This window comes from Ovis canadensis, chromosome 3 (genome assembly GCF_042477335.2).
Source record: "Ovis canadensis isolate MfBH-ARS-UI-01 breed Bighorn chromosome 3, ARS-UI_OviCan_v2, whole genome shotgun sequence".
Classification (NCBI taxonomy): domain Eukaryota; kingdom Metazoa; phylum Chordata; class Mammalia; order Artiodactyla; family Bovidae; genus Ovis; species Ovis canadensis.
The window spans coordinates 1,432,411-1,453,135 of record NC_091247.1 but is presented as its reverse complement, the minus strand read 5'-3'; the positions used below and the strand labels follow the sequence as shown (position 1 = coordinate 1,453,135).

The window sequence follows — 20,725 nt, the reverse complement described above, 5'->3', positions numbered from 1 at the left end:
AGTCCTGACTGTGGGCTTCAGGCTGGGACAAGGACGCCCTCCAACTTCCACGTCGCGTCCCTGTGGGCCCTGGGGCCATGCAATGCTGCGACCCCTCGCCAGGAAGGCCCTCTGGTTTCGGGAAGGACACTGCAGGGGGATGCTAGCCAGGGTGGGTTGGAGGAGGGGTCTGGTGGCCCTGGGAGCCTGGCCGGCTCTCAAGATTCTGAGATTCTAATCTAAACATGGGCCTCAAGCCCATTCACGTAAATCTCGAAGGTTCCATCCCACCCCAGACCACACTGAGCAGATGGCACCAGGCAGCTGGTCTGGGAAGGCAAGGAGTCAGAGGGGGATGGCACCCAGGGCTACACACACCGGAATACGCACACACGCACGTGTGTGCACGCACGCACACACTCACGCACACGCGTGTGCACACACTCACACACGCGTGCACGCACACACACGCACACACTCGCATGCCCTCTCGTGTGGTCTCTGTGAGGTCTCAGCCGTTAATCTTCCTGAGCACCCACTTTGTGCCAAGCACTGTTCCAGGCACTTCCTAAGCCTTAACTCACCAGACAGTTCTGAGCGACCAGGAGGCATCGTGGCTCAAGGTCAAGAGACAGTCCGTGGCCGGGACGTGAACTCAGCCCGCCCACCCAAGTCAGAGCTGCCGGAGAGTGGAGGGCTGGAGTTCTCCGCCGGCCTCGGGGAGGGGCAGGGGCGGGGAGGGCGCTGGCCTCTGGGTGCTCTGCTCAGGTTCGGCGTCAGATCCCCTCTGGGGCACGGGTCACGGTGCGGGGGGCAGCCAGACTCTGACCCGGGGCCAGGCTAAGCAGAGGAAGAAACGTGAGAAGCCGATAAGGTCATTCGTTCAAGACTCATATTTATTCATTCCAAATTTCAATGAAAGAAGACTCTCATTATGAAATTTTTCAAACATGTCAAATAGAAAGAGTCTGATGAACGTCCATGGACCCGTGGCCCGGGCACAGCAGCTCTCAGCACACGGCCAGCCTCACTTTATGCAAAGCCCTGCTCCTGGGGAGTGGCCAGCCCACCACACTGGAAGGCGGGGGTGCACACACAAGGCCTCAGTGTCCCTTCTCAGGGGGCCTCACCTGCCCTTGCAGATTCTCTCAACGGTCCCGGCCTCACTGACCAGTGGGGCCTCTGTCCCTTTGCCAATTCATGGGGGTTTATACAGGGACTGCTCTCACCCCTGCCCTGAGTTTCTGAGCTGGGGGGTTGTCCCCCAAGGAAGAAAGCACTTCCCACCAAGAGGCCTCCATGGGGAAGGGAAGAGGGGCGCTTGACTGTCCCTGGGATTCATCCTGAGTCCTCCCGGCCCCCAGAATGGCTTTTCTCAGCTGAAACTGAGCTCCTGAAGTTTCAGCGCACTTAATGTGTTTCAATCTGCTGCACTTGTTACTTTTATGCCCAGACTGTCCCATCATGGACTCAGTAGGGGCCTCTACACCCAGTGTCCTTTTAAAAGTGCTTTGCTTTCGAAACAACTTCATCATCTCTCAGGAATCAATTTTCAGTTTGCACAAAGCCGAACTCCAGTGGGCACCTGTGGGTCCCAATTTCCACACTCCCATCATCTGACCCTACATGGCATCCCTCTGAATGTCTCGGCTCTTGGTCCTCCTCCTCCACGGCCTCTGCCAGTGACACAGCCTTCACCGTGTTCTCAAGGGTGAACCCGAGAAGATCCGGCCCGAGCTGCCCCAGAACCAGCTCCGTGGTCCCTTGGATGCGGCCCCTGGGAAAGGCACAGGGGCAGACACAACCCCCGTGCGCGCTGAGGGCCCCGGCCTGGCCCACCTGCACCCCTGCAGGGCCTGGCGATTAGAAGGAGGTCAGACCTCCCATGAATGGCTTCTGTGTGCCGGTAGAAGGATCACCACTTTGGTCCTAGGGTTTTACTCTCAGAACCAGAGCGGCATGGTCTTCTGGGGCTCGCGAGGAGATTCCAGGGTGCCGTCCAGCCGCCTCCGCCCTGCCCTCCTCTCTGTGGACTCCTCCACAGGGGACTGTGGTCAGATGGCAGCATCTGTAGCTTTCTCAGGATAAGTGTCCAGAGGCCGCTCTTCTCACCCCCTCCCAGGGTCGCTGGGGAAAGCAGGGACACACACAGATGGAGTGCCCCCGCCACCAACAGGGCACAGCCCAGGAGCACTCCACCCACGGGCTCGGACCCCAAGAGAACAGAGGCAGCTCCCCCGAGACTCCCAACCCAGAGCTAAGGTCGGAAGTTTCCAGGAAGGTCCTCGAGGGTGTGAGAGCTCCCTGAATACCTCCCCCGACCCCCGAGTCCGTTCCGCGGCTCAGCCTCCCCAGGCGGCAGGCAGAAGAGAAGGGCGGGGGGCCAGGGAGCCCTGCGGGGTGTGAGTCTCAGGTCCCGGGGGGGGGGGGGCCCGGATGCACCCGCCCCCGACGTGCCTGGGTCAACGTGCGGGAGCCTCTGGCCACAGCAGAGCCAGACCGCAGCGCCCAGATGCACAGGCTCAGTCGAGTCAGAGTCACGCTGACCACGAGCTCCAGGCCCCCGGTCACAGGGCTTCCACATCCCGGTTGGATTCGCACATTCGGGGCTGGCTCCTTGCTGCCAGAGCCCGGTTCTCCAGGTGTGTTTCTTTCAGCAGAACATTCAGCGGGCGGGCAGGTGAAAAGCCTCGGTGAACTCCATCACCTTGGAGGTGACGGGTCCGACACAGAAGCCAAGTGCATGGCTCACGGGACGGTCTGGGAGCCCCCAGGACGGGGGACTGCCATCACATTCAGGGTGAGCCTGCAGGCTTTTGTCTCACGGTCCTACCCTCAGGAGCCAATCCTGAAGGCACCTGGAGCCCAGGCTGACCTTTCATTTAGAAAGATAAGACCGCGTCTTCCGCCTGGCTCAGCCACTCTCGCCTTGGGTTGGATTTCCATGAAAGCTCACTCAGAATAACGCTGACCCTTCCCCCGGGTACGCAAGACTCTGGCCAAGACACCAGCATTTCCAGATGGTATTTTTCTCAGGTTACCCAGCTATTCAGGGGTCACCAGATGTTGCCGGGTGCCTCGTTCTGCGCAGGGAGCACACGGGGCTGTGCATACCCGCAAGTGAGCGGCAGAGGTGCGTGCGGCGCTGGCGAGCATCCTTTATCTAAAGCTGAAAAGCACTGGAAGCCGCTGCCTTTCGTTTGTGCCACAGCCCCTCCCTTAAGTGTAATGAAAAATGCATCCACCAGGGAGCTACGGATACGCATGCCTTTAAAAGTCTGTAGCCTGCTTCAACAAACAGGATGGGAAAAGAGGACAGACTTAAAAATATTTTCATCGCATAAAACTGGAAAAGTCGGCATTCATTATTCATCAGCAATTCCTTCGAAAAATCTGCCCGCACTGTGCAGCCGCAGAAACGCGTGGGTCCCTTTCTTTCAGCCCGTGCATCACTGAGCTGAGACAGCGTGTTCGCACTGATGCCCGTGGGTCCCACCGTTTTCCTCTGGAAGCTTCTCCCAGCCCCCCAGAATGGGTTCTGCTGGCTGAGATGCTTCTCCCCAGCTCGCAGGAAACCTCCACTGAATGTCTCTCGTCGCTGGGCCAGCATCTCTCTCCCAGGCGCCTTCCCCAAGGGCAGCAGCTTCAATCCCTGCTCAGGGTTGCTCCCAGAGGCAAGGTGGCGCAGCCACGGAGGGCGGGTGGACAAGTGTGCCTCCTGCAGAGGATTTATAAAAAAAGGACAGCTGTAGTTAAAAATGGTCTTTTTCCCAGTGTGACTCAAGGCCCTTTGAGCAGAAGCCCAGTTGTCTTGACGCATCACTCGCTTGTGGCCTCACGAGATGCCCCAGGGTCAGCTCATACGGTTCTGGCCCCCACACAGGACCAGCCCAAAGAACCCTGAGTCCTTCTGGTGGGAACACGGTCCACACGGATCCCAAGCTGGGCGCAAGATGTAGTCATTGTCTCCAGGCCTTTTCACTCACACGCACGAGAAAATACACCGCGACGTCACCGGTTTTTATGTAATTTACTCCATCGACTGTGGTTTTTTCTCTTGCACTGATTGTCTTCATCTTAATAGCTTGTCCCACTATGAGTGTGTGCTTCTGCAACCCACACTTCTAATATTTTCAGAATAACAACATCAATATTCTCACTGACAGCGGAGAAGCCAGGAGTTTGACCGCTTTGCCTTTTTGTTCATCAGAAGGACACACAAGATACAGCTCGCGAGGTGCACACAGAGTTCCAAAGTTTCCTGAAATAACTTACGGGAGGGCGCACGCAGGGACGACCAGCTCCCCTCCACCAGCCCCTCCCGTTCCAACCCCCCCTCGCAGGAAACAGCCCGTGCACGCTACACCATGTAAGGAACGGCGATGGTAAGTGTGTGTATTTGCAAACATCATCTGCATTCCCAGCCCCTTTGCTTAGGTTAAAGGTGGCCTCCACACACCTTTCTTCCTAAACCTGTCTTCTTTGCTTCCGACATGTCCCAGTGACCCTGCCGGGTCGCAATGAAGGGACACCTTGATTTCTTTTTAACGGCATGTTCTGCGCTTCATTCCCCTTTCCTTAACTGGCAGTTTGGTGCCGACAGCACTTTATATTCCTGCTAGTGGACTTTCATTGCATCTCGCCAGATTTCCCTCCACGGGGATTACACTGTTTTGAGCTCTTTCCTGGGGCGGCTGTAAGAAAGTACCACGAACCGGGCAGCTCAAGACAACAGCGGCATCTTCTCTTGCAATTCTGTAGGATGACACCATCAAGGTGTGGGCAGGGCCCTACACTCTCTGAAATGTGTGGGGGAGAGTCTTGCCTTATCTCTTCCAGATTCTGGCATGGCCAGTGGCCCTTGGTGCTCCTTTGCTTGTAGACATGAGACTCCAGTCTCTGCCTCCACCATCGCCTGGCAACTCCTTCCTGGGGTCTCTCTCCTGTTCTTAAAAGGACAACAGTCATGTAGGGCTGTGGCCACCCTAGGGATCTCATCTTGACCACCTCTGTGAAGGCCCACTGGGGGCACATCCCCAGGGATCAGGACTCAGGACTGCAGTCTCTATTTGGGGGACCCCATTAAAACCCGAACACATTCCTGCCAGCAACCAGTGCAGACACCGGCTCGCCCACGGTCCCACCAGGAGAGCAGGCGGTCACACTTTCAGACCTGTTCAACCCGGTGACTGGGAAAGGGCATCTCCTTACCATCGTCGTTGGCGTCTCTCGCTCGGACGGTAAATGTGGCTGAGCATCGCTTCATGTGTTTCAGGGACATTTGCATTTCTCCTCGGAATGACAGAAAGGTTTTCTTGAGTCCTTACCAAGAGCCAGGCCTTCTAGTCACCAGGCACATAACCAGGAACAAGACAGAGGGGCGCTCCCGTCTTTACTGAGCTTGCTCTGCCGTGGAGAAAAGAGGATAAACAGACAGTAAAACCCGCGGTCTGCCCGCTTCCTGCTGTAACAATCACCACTACGTCGGCGGCTTGTAAGCACACACGTTTGTTATCTTACGGCCCTGGAGGGCAGAAGTCTGGGGTGCGTCTCATCAGGCTAAGGCCCAGGTGTGGGCAGGGCTGGGTCTCTGCAGAGGCTCCAGGGAGAGTCGCTCCCAGCCTTTTCAGGGTCCGGTGCAGCCCTCCAACGTCCGGCACCCTTTGACATCAACCCGACTCCTCTCAGGAGGCCATTGTGCGCACACCGTTTCCCGTCTCAAGATCCTTCCCGCAAAGTCCTTTTTTGCTGTGAGAGGTGGCACTCACTGTTCCAGAGACTCGGACGTGGGCAGCTCGGGGGCCGTTTTCCAGCCCAGCAGGCATGTCAGATTGTCACTGATGCTGTGACTGATGTCAGATGGGAAGTCAGGGACCGCTGGGAGGACAAGCGTAACTCTTCAGTGAGCGCCATTGAGGAGGGGACATTCGAAGGGAGCACAGGGGTGGCAGGGGGCTTCCCGGGTGGCTCAGACTTAAAGAACCTGCCTGCAATGCAGGAGACCCAGGTTCCATCCCTGGGTCAGGAAGATTCCCTGGAGAAGGGAATGGCTACCCACTCCAGGACCCTTGCCTGGAGAATCCCATGGACGGAGGAGCCTGGCGGGCTGCAGTCCACGGGGTCATGAGGATCAGACACAACTGAGCAACTAGCGCTTTTACTTTCGGGAGCAAAGCCTGGGGCCGCCCAGCACTTTCCCTCAGCGGCGGGAGAAGCAGGGGACGGGCTGGGCAGACAGGACCACTCTGCCACTGCACGGGGCCTGGATGGGGCAGGGCCAGGCAGCAGGAGGCCCTGAATGAATCAAGAAGGAGGAGGTCACATCTCTGCAGGCACGTGGGTGCACCTACCTTGCTTAGAGGACCCAGGGCCAGTAAAAACGCAGGGAGGGACCCTCAAAAATCATGCAGAACCCCCAAACTTAACAAGCTGAGTGCAAGGCCCTGGAGGCTGCGTGGGCCCCAACACCCACCTCCCTGGACCCCTCGTGGAGCCGTCTGTCCACACAGCCATGCGGGTCGTGGATCTCAATACTCCAGGATGGCAGAGCCACTGGATGTGGTGTCAGGCTGGATGCGGGAAGAGACGCAGCAAGAACAAGGCCCTGGTGTGAGGCTGAACAGCTGGGAGACGGAGCACGGCCCCCTGAGAGGGACCAGGCCAGGAGGTGGAGCTGGACGAGCCGTCCAGGGAAACAAGCCCGGGATGGTGCTCACGACCTCGTGGTGTCGAAGGTCTGGAGATGAGGCAAAGACACAGAGAGATGCTCGGGCAGAGGACAGGACGGCAGAGAGAGAGAAACAGAAAAGGCAGGGGAACCCCTCTGGAGAGCCCGGGAGGCGGAGAAGGCAGGGCATTCAGAGGGGCAGCAGTTCCATTCAGCTCAGTTCAGTCGCTCAGTTGGGTCCGACTCTGTGACCCCATGGACTGCAGCACGCCAGGCTTCTGTCCATCACCAACTCCTGGAGCTTACTCAAACTCATGCCCATTGAGTCGGTGATGCCATCCAACCATCTCATCCTCTGTCGTCCCCTTCTCCTCCAGCCTTCAATCTTTCCCAGCATCAGGGTCTTTTCCAATGAGTCAGCTCTTCACATCAGGTGGCCGAAGGCAGTGCTAAATGCCACCAGATGGAGTAAGATGCCAGAGGGAACTGACCGTAGGGGGGGGGGGGGGGCCTGCTGGTGCAGACGGGGGAGGCAGGGAGGGAGCTGGAGTGGGACGCTCTTTGGAATCGGTTGGGGATAAAAGGGGCAGAGGAACGGAGTGAGGTCAGCAGGGCCCGGGGACTAGACACTGTCCGCTTCGGCTTCTCACCACTGGGGCGCGTCCGCATGGCAGAGACACAGTCTTCGCCGTGTGTGGTGGGGAGCAGGTGGCACTGGGGTCAGGCCTGCAGGCACGGAGGCTGCCCAGGCCCCAGGCCCTGAGGAGGGCGGGTGAGAGGGGACGAGGGCCTGGGGCTGTATGCTGATGGCTGCCGCCTGCCTGCTGAGCTGAGAGCCAAGGATACAGGCGCCATTCAGCATCTGCCAGCTGCCATCCAGGGCGGCCACCACGAGCTGAACGCCCTGCGCTGTGTAAACACAGAGCTGCTTTTTGAACTCTGGGTCCCTGGGCTTTCCCAGAGCTTCTGCTGGGCTGGGCTTTCGCCACCAGCATCCTGGGGTCACGGTCGCCTGGACCCCGGGGGAAGGGGTGGCGTGAGGGACCATCCCTATTGCTTCTCAGGTGAGACCCACCCCCCTGTGCACTGGGCTGGCCAAAAGGACAAGCGGGAGTGGGAGACAAGGGTGCGCCGCGCCCAAAGAGCTTCCCCTGCCTCTGGCTTCAGAGGAGGCTTCAGAGGTCAGGGGAGAGGGGGGGACACAGCTGCTCCACCCCGAGGGCTCCCCGGGCTCCCTGGCCAGGCGGGCTCCTGCACGACCCTGGAGGCCAACTCCCCTCGCAGCCTGCCTGCCCCACTCCAGGCCCCCCTGTGACCCAACAGCTCCATGAAAGGCACAGCAGGGTCCTCCTGGGCCAGGAGTGCCTCTGGGCCCGGAGGGAGGTCACTCCGCCCTGCTGTCTGGACTCCCGGTCCCAGACCCAGAGGCAGACCCACCCTGAAGGACGCAGAGGCCAATGAGCCAGCCCGAGCCTGCGTCACCGACTTCGTGCTCCTCCCGAGGAACAGCCGTCTCGCGTCTCCACAGCCCTGGACCCCGCACCGAGCCCTGAAAACCAGCTTCACCGGGAACTGGACTAAGTATGGGATGTTCTTGTTTCACCTCTTGTCACACTCCCCAATTTGCCTGGATGGGTAATTGATGGGCCTGTTTTCTTCTGCTGCTTGGAGGGCTGGAGGCTGCTGGAGGAGAACGGTGCCCCAGGAAAGGACGGGGAGAGGAGCCCGCCGACCTCGAGACACAGGACGCCCGTGTCTCCTCCAGCAGCCCCTGGCCGGTGGGGAGGGCCCCGTGCAGAGCGCCGTCTGTTTAAAGAATAAATCCTCCCTGTTCAGCAAATGCGGGCCAATGGCTGAGCCCCCGCTGAGAGAATTGAGCGGTTCAATCGCCCCTTTTCCTCTGCAAGAGTACAGTGTGTTACAGGAACCCACCGCCCCGCCCTGAGTAAGGCCTTGGCCCCTGCGTGCTGGGGAGGCGTGCTTCCGAACGCCGGTTGGCAGCACTGTCTGCAGACGGGAGAGCTGTGCCTCCCCCAGCGCCATCCCCACCTCTGTCTCCATCTCCATCTTGGCGCAGCTCACCCTCCCCTGTGAGGGGCCACGGGGGGGTGTTGTGTTCATTCATTCATTTCCAGGAACGTAAGTTCTGTCCAAAAACGTCCCCTCCGCATGCTGTCCGTGGCAGCCCAGCGGGAAGAAGAGTCCTCCTGGGCCCCCGTGGTCTGTGGCGGGCACTGCCAGCCCTGGAGGCACGCCCCCATGCTGCCCCGCCACCCATGGCCACCTTCACCGCTGGTGTGTGGGCCAGGGTGAGACAGCCAGGTGGAAACCGCCTGTGAGCAGGAAGCCAGAAACCCTCCCCGGGGCGCAGCGGCTGCAGAGCTGGGCAGGACACGGGCAAGATCTGCCAGGCGGGGGGCGCCCAGCCCCCAGAGGCCAATGCTCGTAGAGGACAGGGCCACCTTCCGTTCGTTCCAAGGCAGGAGACTCAGGGGCCGGGGGCTGGACGTGGAGGCTGACCCTTGACTCATAGTGAACGTGCAAAGAGCCAGGCTCTGTCGTCCTGAACCACAGTAGAGTCCAGAGCTGGAGGGACTCCCCGGATAGTCAGCCAGGTGACCGCCCAGGGCCCTGGCTCTGCTGCCATCTGACCCCTGCTTGCCTGTCCTGTGCCCCTCGCCTCTGGGGCGGTCCTGGCCCCCTGCCACAGCTTCCCCAGCACCAGCTCCCGCTGTAACGTGGGACCCCATCATGCCCAGGGTCCGCAGATCACCCAGGGGCGCAGCCATCAGGCGGTGAGGAGGGAGCAGCTGGAGGGCCAGACTGCGACGGGAGAAACAGCATCCCGGCTCACGTGGTTCCCTCTCATCTGGGCACGATCTTCAGACCTTATCCTGGGATGCGTGCTTGTCTTTGTCTGATGGGAGACTAGATGGATTAATACCCACAGAGCCCTTGAGAGGGCCTGGCACGTGATCATTACTACGTAAACCCTGTTTTATATCATAACAATGGCTATTATTGTTACTTACCGACCGGGAACCTTAAACGGTTCCCAACGCAATGCAGCCAACGGAATAGGTGCTTAGAAAATGAACGGTTTCATCCATTCAGAGCCCTTAAGAGCAGAAGACAGGGTCGCCTCTTCTTCACTGATAAGTGTTTACCTTCACCCATTCACCAGACGCTCCCCACAGCAGGCTGCATTTTTCCGAACGCAGCTGGTCCTCGGCATCCGTCTCCCACACTCTTTCCACACCGTGATGGTGGCCCTCCTCTCATCTCGGGGCCAAGCTCGTGTCCCCTCTCCTTGAACCTGGGCCCACTTCGTGGTGCCTCCAGCAACAGAGGAAGTGACGCCCGGCCACAGAGAGGCCGCACACTTCCTTCCACACTGTCCTCACGCACGGCCTCCTTTGGCCCAACCGCCGTATTGGGAGGAGGCCAGACAGCCCCTGGACTGGCCACGTGCAGACTCTCCGGCCAGCAGCCCCAGCTGTGGCCCCAACTGACAGCCAGTGACAAGGCTGCAGGTGAGTCCAGCCCCCAGCACTCAAGTCATCTCCAGCCTTCAAGCCACCGAAGCTGAGGCTGTCCAGAGCAGAAGAGAGCTGTTCCTTCTGAGCCCTGTGGAAAGGGCAGACTTGTGAGCAAAGCAAATAACTGTCATTGCTTATGCACTGGGTTTGGAGAGAGTTATGAAGCATGACAGGCAGTGGGGTGGTGGAGCAGAGGAGGGGGGCTTCCACCACCATAACCTACAGCTATGACCAAAACCCATAACATACGCCGCTGGCTTAGACTCCAGGTGGCAAGAAGCTAGAAAAGCTCGGAGGAGACTTTTGGTCAAGACAGAAGGCGCATGGTAGCATTAGTGGGCATCTGAAGGGCCAGGAGGAGGCTGACAGCGAGAGTTTCGGGAAAGTCAGTGACTGCCCTCGGGGGCTTGGAGCCTTGTTATGCTGGACAGAAAGCTTGGCACCTCTGTTGCCCAGAAAATCAGAATTAAGCTTGCTGATCTCAGTGAGTTACCTGAGGCATCTCCAGACAGAATATTCAAAGCACCACCTGGCTTCTTCTGGAGGCCCGCAATAAAATGCCAGAGGTGAAAGGGAAGATAAAGTTTGGCCTGGTAGCTGTAAAGGGATCGGCTGCATTTGAAAATAAAACAGGCTCTCTTTCTTTGGTTCTCTGGTTGGTAAATGATTCTAAAAGTAAGAAATGACTTCCAGGGTTTCATTCCCGGGAGAGAGACGCTCCTGATAAACCAGCCCTCTAGCAAAAAGCAACTGTAAATGGTGGACAAAATAGAAAACAATTCGCTGAAAGCGCTGAGGAACGGACATAAGCAGGCAAACATAGGATGGGGCTAGAAATAAGAGCGGGAGGCAGCGAGCGCGGCGGGCGAGTCCTGGGTCTCTGCAGCTGTGACCACAGGGCAGGGCTCTGATGGGAAGATCTGCTGTCCTCCTGGGAGGAACCTTGGGAAGGAGCCCAGGCAACGGAGAGCAACCCAGAAACGAACATCCAGGAAAGGGAGCCCATATCCTCGACAAAGGCTCCACCTGGGACCCTGGCTGGACCCTGAAACCCACACCAACAGAGCAGAAAACAGCAGGTGACCTGGAACTTAGGCCTAGTCGTCCGCAGGCGTGGCAGAGTTCATAGTTTGGGTCTAACCAAGTAAATTGCCTTAAAAATATCACCCCTTCAGAGCCGCACAACAGAATCCAAAGTCTCAGAACAAAGCAATAGTAGTTTCCAAAGGCATTCAGCGATGAAAAATCAGGAAAATTTGATATATTTACAAGGAAAAGATCCAGAGACGGACCAAACGTGGCACCAGTGGGCAAGGGCAATCTTTGTTAACTATGTCCACGGGGGAAGGGAAATCCCATCACAAGAACCCGAGAGAGGAGCCCGGACAGAGAATCAGAAAATGCAAACACACCCAAGTGGAAAGTTCAGGGCTGAAAGATAAAGCGTCGGACTTTAAAATTTTTCCAGATGGGCTTAATTAACAGCTTGGAGGTAACAGAGGAAAGAATCAGCAAATTTGAATATGGAATGATAGAAATCCTCCAACACCAAGGAGAGAGAGAAAAACCACTAGGAAAATAGATGGCATCTTAGAAGGCATCCTTAAAGAAAATCCTCTCAGCCAAGAGGTTTACATCCGACCAGAGAGGCTGCAACAGTGAAGAATAAAGACATGGTTTGTTACAAGACAACGAAGAACACCCTTCTCCAGATGCTAAACCACAAGGAACGCTGAGGGAGTTCCTCAGGTAAATTGTAACGATACTGGGGGGGGGGGCGGCGGGGGGGGATGTGAACCTTTGGGAATGGATGACGCCCATCAGAAATGGCAAGTATCAGGCCAGTCAGTGGAAAGTGACTGCGGCTGTTCAGCTGCCAGGTCGTGTCCGACTCTCTCGACCCCATGGACTGCAGCACGCCAGGCCTCCCTGGCCCTCTCCATCTCCCGGAGTTGGCCCACGTTCACGTCCATCGCGTTGGTGATGCCGTCCAGCCATCTCGTCCTCCGATGCCCTCATCCACTTCTGCCCTCCATCTTTCCCAGCATCAGAGACTTTTCCAACGAGTTGGGTGTTCACATCAGATGACCAAAATACTGAAGCTTCAGCATCAGTCCTTCCAATGAGTACTAAGGGCTGATTTCCTTTAAGACTGACTGGTTCGATCTCCTTACTGTCTAAGGGACTCTCAAGGGTCTCCTCCAGCTCCACAATTCGAAGGCATCAACTCTTTAGTGCCCTGCCTTCGTTATGGTCCAACTCTCACAAGTGACCATTTTCCCCTTAATTTCTTTAAAATACATGTGACTGGTTAAAGGAAAAACACACTGTCTTTGGGGTTTATAGAACATGGGAAGCAATGCTCTTGACAGCAGTGCCACAGAGGGTGAGAGTGTGGACGGATCTATGGTGTCGTAAAGTGGCACGATATTAACCCACATAGACAGTGAGACATTAGGGCATTCATGTCATAATCCCCAAACCATCACTAAAATAACAATGCAAAGATGTGCAACTCAAAGGCCCAAAGGTTACTTGCAATGCAATTATTTTTTAAATGCTCAAATAATCCAAAAGAAAGGAACAATAATAAGAAACAAGAGGAAAAACAGGAAAATATAGAACAATACATATGAATATTAATAGAGTAAGTGCTCTAATTAGAAGTATCAGAATGGGTTTTTTGAAAAACAAGACCCACCCAGCTCTATACTGTTGACAAGAGAAGTACTCCAAAAAAGACAAAAACGGGCTGAAAGTAAATGGATGAAACATATATCCCACACAGGATGCAAGTAAGAAGCCTCAGCAGCTTCGTTGACATCAGGTAAAACGGACACCAAGACAAAGATTGCTGGCACAAGGGAGGGACAGATCTCTTTGTCATAAAGATGAAAGGGCCAGTTCATCAGGAAGACAGAACAACCACGAATGCGTGTCCCCCTAATAGCAGCCTCGAGACGCAGGAAACCAACACCTATAGAACTGAAGGACAGTGCAATTCCACGACTGTAGTCAAATGTTTTAATGCTCCTCTGCCAACAACGGAGAGAAGAGCTGGAGGGAAAAAAATCCATAAAAACTTGGACGACCTGAACAACACTATCTATCTCCGCGGCACAGTTGATGCGTATCAAACACTTTGCCCAACAAAGAGAAATACACGTTTCTTTCCTAAGGGCACACGGTCTGCGTACCAAGACAGACAATATTCTGAGCCACACAGCGAGTCGGAGAATCTGTGTCAGTCGGAGAACCGATGCCAGTCAGAGCACCGATGCCAGTCGGAGCATCGATGTCAGTGGGAGCATCGATGTCAGTCAGAGAACTGATGTCAGTCAGAGTACTGGTGTCAGTCAGCGAACCAATGCCAGTCAGAGAACCTATGTCAGTGGGAGCCCCAATGTCAGTCGGAGCCCCGATGTCAGCTGGAGAACCGATGCCAGTCGGAGAATCTATGCCAGTCGGAGCATCAATGTCAGTCAGAGAACCGATGCCAGTCAGAGAACCCATGTTAGTCAGAGAACGGATGCTAGTCGGAGAATCTATGTCAGTCGGAGCACCGATGCCAGTCTTTCCAAAGTACTGGAGTTTTAGCTTTAGCATCAGTCCTTCCAGTGAACACCCAGGACTGATCTCCTTTAGAATGGACTGGTTGGATTTCCTTGCAGTCCAAGGGACTCTCAAGAGTCTTCTCCAGCACCACAGTTCAAACGCATCAATTCTTCGGTGCTCAGCCTTCTTCACAGTCCAACTCTCACCTCCATACATGACCACTGGAAAAAGCATAGCCTTGACTAGATGGACCTTTGTTGGCCGAGTAATGTCTCTGCTTTTGAATATGCTATCTAGGTTGGCCATAACTTTCCTTCCAAGGAGTAAGCGTCTTTTAATTTCATGGCTGCAGTCACCATCTGCAGTGATTTTGGAGCCCCCCAAAATAAAGTCTGACACTGTTTCCACTGTCTCCCCATCAGCATCAGTCCTTCCAATGGATATTCAGTACTGATACAGATACAGTGAAAACGCACTTCACTGCACGTGGCCCCAGGATGGTGAAGCACAGCAGCTTTAACACCTGCACCGTCCCCTGCTCTTCTCTGACCAGGAGGAAAGCTGGGAGCTGGGTGGGCTACCAGGGTGCGAACCCCTCATGGGAGCCAGCCAGGCCCAGGCTGGGGGCCTGGGCAGGACGGTCAGGTGAGAAGCAGGGGCGCTGGGCTGGACCCAACCCCACAGCGGCAGCGCGGCGCGTCCTGGCCTCGGGGAGGACACCGCCCATCTGGCTTCACCCCGGTTCCCTCTGCCTGTCCTGGCAACCCTGTCTCCTCTGCCCATCGGACCCCGAGGCAGCCCACCCCAGCCTCCGACTCAGCACGCCCCACACCTAGCATCTCCTCCCAGCCCTCTCACCCAGAGCCCCTGACACCGCTACCTGCTCTCTCCACGTCTCCCCCGCAGGGAAAGCCCACTTGCCACCCAGAGCCCCAAGCCAGCTTCTAAACCACCCTTGGCTCCCCAGCCCCACACCCAGGGGTCAGCAGGTCCTGTCCATCCATGCCTCCATCCATGCCTTACACGTCCCCTTCAGCCAAGCCCAGGGAAACAGCCTCGGGGGTCCCACTTCGACCCCCCGCCCACCTCCCTTTTCCACAGGGAGGCAGAGCTCTCCTAATGCACCCAGACCAGGTCACCTCCCGTCCCCCAAGCCTGGCCGCCCCGTCACGAGAATAGACTCTAAACGCACCTCCGCAGGGGGCACGGTCCTGCCAGCTCCCACCCCTGTGCTCCATCTCCAGTCCCCGCTCCCTCTGCCCGCGCCCGACGTCTCTACCCCCACCCCCACCCCACCCCCCGGCACAAAGTCACCACCGGATGCTGTTTCCCACCCCAAAGGCCCTCAGAGGGCTTTCCTGGCCTTTACCCACCCAGCACCCACCACAGGCAATATTCACCCAGCTTTTCATTCGCTTTTTTTCTGTCCCTGCTCTCCGCTGAACAACAATGGTCCAAAAGACATCCACGCCCTAACCGTCCCTGCCAAAGTTACTTCATACGGAAAAGGTGTCTTTGGAACTGGGATCAAGGTAAGGATCTTGCCGTGGGGAGACCATTCTGGACTATCCAGGTGGCCCCTGATGCAATCTCAAGTGTCCCTGAAGGAGGGACCCAGGGGAGATTCGCAGCCACAGAGGGGAAGGGGAGGTGAAGACGGAGCAGAGAGCGTGAGGATGTGGGCCTCAGAGATGATGCGGCTACAAGCCGAGGAGCTCAGGCGGCCGACCGGCAGCAACTGAAAGCCAGGAAGGACCCTGGAGCCCCCGGGGGGAGGCCGGCTTCACTCCTGGCGAGTTAGTCTGAGCGGTGGGAACAGGGCACGGTTGCTGCTCCCGGGAACAGGGAGACTGTGGGCTGGGATGCTCAGGGCCCCGGGAGCTGTGTCACGGCCCCTCTCACTAAGCAGCCAGGGAGCTGTCAGGCTGGGAGCCGGCTCCCAGTCCGGGGTTCAGGGAAGAGTCTGAGGGCATCACAGACGTGTGGTTGCTGCTGTGGCCTGGAGCAAGCACCCGGCGGAGACCTTCAGGAGGCAGGAAGACGGGGAGGACCACAGGGCCCGGTGACGGCCACGGGGAGTGGGCGGCAGGTCCGAAGGGAGGGCGGGCTCCGGGGGAGGTGGGGGCACCAACCACAGCGGGGTGCCGCTGAAGTCTCCACGTGAGATGAAGGTCCTCGTTCAGCAGCTGGGTTTGGTGGCCTGAGCTGGGGGCCAGGAGAGATCAGGAGAGCCGTGGACACGGGGAGTGAAGAGCCTGCTTCTCTGAAGGGGACCGAGAGAGGGCCCGACGCGGGAGGGAAGAAAGAGAAAGGGCGCCCTCAGTAAGCGGGGTCACATGGCCGCCCTTCGGTGCCCGTGGGAGTGGCGGGGGAAGGGCGGGGCTGAAGGCAGACCATCCCAGGACAGAGCAGGCCTCAGCCCGGACGTGGACCTCCAGGTGGGAGCCCCACGCACAGTGCAGGCCGTGTGAGGAGGGGACCACGCCGGTGAGAGCAGCTGAGAGAGTCTGAGCTGCAGAGGAGCTGAGGCAGGACCCCTGGGAGCGCCGGGCACCCTTGCAGGCAGGTCACAGGTTCACAAGAACTGTCCGAACGGTCCCAGGAGCTGTCCCGGAGCAGGCAGGATGGGGACCGCCAGGGGGCTAGAGGCCGAGAGTGCCTCCAAGGATGGTTCCGGAAGCCCAGCTGGGCAGAGGGGAGGGGAGGGAGGGGAGGCAGGGGTGGGGGGCATAGCTGGGGCTGCAGCCTGGGGAGTGGGGGTCTTAGTGCCACCGGCTCCTGGATGGTCAGCGGCAGAGTGACCGTCACCTCCCACAAGGCCTGGGGCTCCCCGAGAAGCGGTATAAGCCCCGGGACAGCTGGGCACACCGCAGGGATGAGAAAGGGGTCATCTGCGTGCTCCTCACTTCTGCCCTGACACTGCCCCGCATCCAGGACTGGCCGCAGCTTCTGCCCAGACAACTTCCCAAGATTAGAAGCCGGCCACCTGGTCCAAGGGCTGACCAGTGAGTGCCCGCTGGTGCCTGCAGCCGGAGACCAACCCTGTCTGTCCAGGCCTGTCACACAGTAGGTCTCGGTCAACAGCTGCCATTCGTGAGGGTCAGTCCAACAAGGAGAGTGGGCACCAGGGAGGCTGAGAAGGGAGGGTGGAGGTCTGGTGAGGGGGACGAACGGGCAGTGGGCAGCCCACAGCTCTGAGCACCGAGGCCGGGCCGCTCGCGTGGGCTGGGCCCCACTTGCTGGGAAATTTGCAGGGAGGAGGAGGGAGAGGCAGTGCCGTTGCCTAGGCAACCGCTCTGTCACCTTCTAAGAAGCCTGGCAGAGGGGGGAGGAGGCCTGTCTTAAAGGAGCAGGAGCCCCATTGACTTGGCTTGGCGGCGTCCTGAGGAGTCTCGGCAGGAAGTCGGTTCCTTCCGAGCTCAGGCCCGAGCTCCAGACGGACGGATGGCAGGAGAGGGGGTGCCCAGGACCTGCAGCACCCGCTGAAGGGGCTCAGGGCTGGCACAAGGGGGCAAGAGGCCGCTCTGGCTGCCGGACACACAGACACAGCCCCCAGCCTGATTCTACCTGCAGCCACTGCTCTGGGGGCTTCACGGTCTGCCAGGCGGGAAAGTCGCTGGGCGAGGAGACTGGAATCTAAGCTGGTCAGCAGAGTGTGTGGCCAGCTCGCACCCCAGCTTTGGCCAGCCCCAAAGCAGTGGTCGGGAGCAGAGAGCTGAGGAGGGGCTGCTGGGGGCGCCGGGGTGGGCACTGGAGCAGAGCAAGGCCCGACTATAAGAGGACTCGGTTTGCAGGAGGGAATAGGGATATACACCCTGACGATGCGAACCAAGCCCTGAAACGCAGAGACGCTTCCTTTCTCCATATCACGGGGCTCTTTCGGGAGAGCCTAGCTCGTGCCCCGAAGACAAAGGAGCTTTCAGTCAGCAACATCTCAGTTTGACTTCGTCTTCCCAGCCTCTGTCAGGTTCAAGGACAAGCTAGGATTTCCAAGTTGCAAAGTGCGCGGGAGTGACATCAGCTCTGCTCACCTGTCCCCTGCCTTTGGTCTGTGGGCCTGGCACGTCCTGGGCGCTTCCTGAGGCCGCGGCTCCCTCCCTGTTCACAGCTGGCAGGTAGGGGCCGCCTCATTGACGCCCCAGCAGAACGAGTGGGCACGGAAGGGTGACCCTCATGGCCAGAAGTCAGATTTGGTTTTAGGGGACAAGACCCAGTACTTCTTCCCAGTACTTCGTCTGCACGCACAGGAAACATCTGCATCACCCGAGCTGGCCCCAGCACCCCCTGTCCCGGGCAGCGGCTTCTGTCTCTCCTGCTGCATTCTTCTTTGTATGTTAACTCTTCAAGCAATAAAAATAATGAGTCTGTGTAACTCTTTAAAACAACTTTCTTACACATGTACACCCGTGGTGGATTCATGTCAATGTATGGCAAAACCCACACAGTATTGTAAAGTAAAATAAAGTAAAAAAAAAAAAAAAAACTTTCTTAAGATATAATTCACAAACCATACAATTCACCCACTTAGAGTATACAATCCGATGGTTTTGGTATATCACATTATCATTTTCCCTGTAAAAATTGAATATAGTAAAATATATATTTCCACTCCAGTATTCTTGCTTAGAGAATTCCACGGACAGAGGAGCCTGGCGGGCTACAGTCCGTGGAGTCACAAAGAGTCAGACTTAAGTGAAACAACTTAGCATGCACGGATGCCTTGATTTGCAACATCACCTTGCCGACAGAGGTCTGTGTAGTCAAAGCTGTGGTTTTTCCAGGAGTCGGGTACAGATGTGAGAGTTGGACCATAAAGAGGGCTGAGCACCAAAGAATGGATACTTCCAAACTGTGGTGCTGGAGAAGACTCTTAAAGAGTCCCGTGGACTGCAAGATCAAACGAGTCAATCCTAAAGGAAATCAATGCTGAATACTCATTGGAAGGACTGATGCTGAAGCTCAAGCTCCAATACTTTGGCCACCTGACGTGAAGAGTCAGCTCATTGGAGAAGACCCTGATGCTGGCAAAGACTGAAGGCAAAAGGAGGAGGGGGCGACAGAGGACGAGCTGTTAGACAGCATCGCTGACTCAGTGGACATGAGTCTGAGCCAACTTGAGAGACAGTGAAGGTCAGGGAAGCCTGTTGTTGCAGCGCACGGGGTTGCAAAGAGAAGGACGCGACTGAGTGGCTGAAACAGCGGCAGCCTCGCTCCGGGACTTCCCGCTCTGGCGACCCATGTGAGTTACACCTCAGGCTCCAGCTTCCCCACCTGTGGTGTAAGAGGCCTGGGCCACTCCACCCCGCGACTCTGTTCTGCGACTGTCGGCTGTTAGACATTTCCTCCACGGAGTTTACTTTCCGAAGACTGAACACTGAGGAAGAGGTGCGAGGGAGGTTTCCTAACACCTAGTACCAGGGTAGCTTCTCAGAGAACAGCGGTGCTTCGGGATTTCTCCCCTCGAATGGCCATATGATGGAGACTATGGGCTCTAAGACTCGGATCTGGCTGGGAGTGCATGGGAAAGGAGAGCATGGGGCCCACACAGAGAGGGGCCAGGAAGAAAGCGCGTCTCCTCACAGCTGGAGGGTGGAGTCCACGCCTCTGGGTAAGACAGCAGCCGGGGCTCGGGGGTCTGGAGCCCACCGAACTCTCCTAGGCTCCCAGTTCAGCAAAGGCATCCTGGGTGGGCAGAGTTGGGTCTGTTTCCATCTGAACACACGTGCACACACCCAGTGCAGACGCACACGCCCGTGCACACCTGCCCCCATGTGTGCAAATGAACCACGAACACAAGGACAGACCCCCAGCCAAGAGGCCCACCTGGGACAGAAGCACCTGCAGGCAACATCTGTTCCCTCTTTGCTCTCTTGCTAGGCACCCCGGAAGGACAGGAAGGAGACCGTGAGGGCCCGCTCTCGAGCTCTGAGTCCATCCCCCTTCAACTCTCCCCCATCCCCCCGCCCGGCTCCTCAGCTTATCTCACTGAGGCGTGGCCTCCAAGGACACCTCCGGGAGATGGCCAGCCTTTCCATCCTCGGCTTGCGCCCCTCCCTGCTCTGCGTCCACTCTTTGAGTCCAGGGGGGCCCGGATCCCAGAGGCCAGGGGCCTGGAGCCACGCCGCCCAGCCAGCCAGGGTGGAGTTTTCCCTCCCAGTTAAATTTCCCCCGCCTGCTTGATGTCACATCCTGTCCCGGCTTCCCCGCCGCCGCCCTCCCCACCCCCGCGCGTGAGCGTGGCGCGCGGGCCCCCCTGCGCCTCCCCGCCCCCGCCCCTTCCCCGCAAACTTTTGGCACCCGGGCCGCCCAGCCGCGCGCCCGAGCTCTGCGGGCGCGGGGCCGTCAGGAGGAGGGGCCGAGGAGGGGCGGAGGGGCGGCCCGCCCCGCCCGGCGACCGCGGAGCCGCTCGACTCGCGGGAGATGCAGAGCGGAGGCTCCGCGCAGCAGACCCCGCGCGCCGCCTGCTCCGGGTGCTGAAGGCGCGGGGACACGGCCGGGCGCCGCCGCGGAGCCCGCAGACCGGGAGCGCGTCCGCGTCCACGCAGCCGCCGGCCGCCGAGCACCCAGGGCTCCCCGCACGCCAGGACGTCGGAGGCGGCCGCGAGACATGCAACCGGCCCGGAAGCTCCTCAGCCTCCTGTTCCTCATCCTGATGGGCACCGAACTCACCCAAGTACGTGCATCCAACGCCATTTTCCTCCCTGCGTGCGAGGCGCCCGCCCGGCCCGGAGCCGGCAAAGTCGGGGAGCCGCTCCGCACAGCTCGGCACCCCCCACCCCCGCCCCGGCCCGGGCGCGGCCGCGGGATTGGGGAGGGGACCAGCTGCACCTGGGATGCAGGAGAGGTGCAGGCTGATCCCAGACTGCTGCTGTGTCCCCCAGGACCCTTAGCCCTGACCCCTTCCTCCTGGACGCCCTGGGCTGCCCACTCCCTACTGAGAAGTTCAAGGGGCAGTGGAGGGGGCCTTTGGGCAGCTATTGTCATC

General features: G+C 58.2%; 1 protein-coding gene and 1 long non-coding RNA gene across 5 annotated transcripts in view; one reads left to right on the top strand and one right to left on the bottom strand.

Moving 5' to 3' along the window:
- Positions 1 to 857: 857 nt before the first annotated feature.
- LOC138435324 (uncharacterized) lies at positions 858 to 20,516 on the bottom strand. 3 transcript variants are annotated; one of them, XR_011255035.1, is made up of 4 exons: positions 6,452 to 7,132; positions 5,191 to 5,385; positions 4,805 to 4,927; positions 858 to 3,697 (listed from the first exon to the last, which is right to left on the bottom strand). It is a non-coding gene; the product is annotated as an uncharacterized lncRNA (long non-coding RNA). The 3 variants fall into 3 exon arrangements; XR_011255034.1 differs by lacking the exons at positions 858 to 3,697; positions 6,452 to 7,132 and adding an exon at positions 20,410 to 20,516 and having other exon boundaries at positions 4,517 to 4,927; XR_011255033.1 differs by lacking the exon at positions 858 to 3,697 and having other exon boundaries at positions 4,517 to 4,927.
- OLFM1 (olfactomedin 1) overlaps positions 19,928 to 20,725 on the top strand; it is a 40,342-nt gene continuing 39,544 nt past the window's right edge. The window contains exon 1 of one of the 2 annotated variants that reach the window (XM_070292287.1): positions 19,928 to 20,413. In XM_070292287.1, the coding sequence (XP_070148388.1) occupies positions 20,348 to 20,413 (66 nt within the window). In that variant the 5' untranslated portion in view covers positions 19,928 to 20,347. The remainder of the gene's footprint in view (positions 20,414 to 20,725) is intronic. The other variant, XM_069579801.1, reaches the window with a different exon arrangement.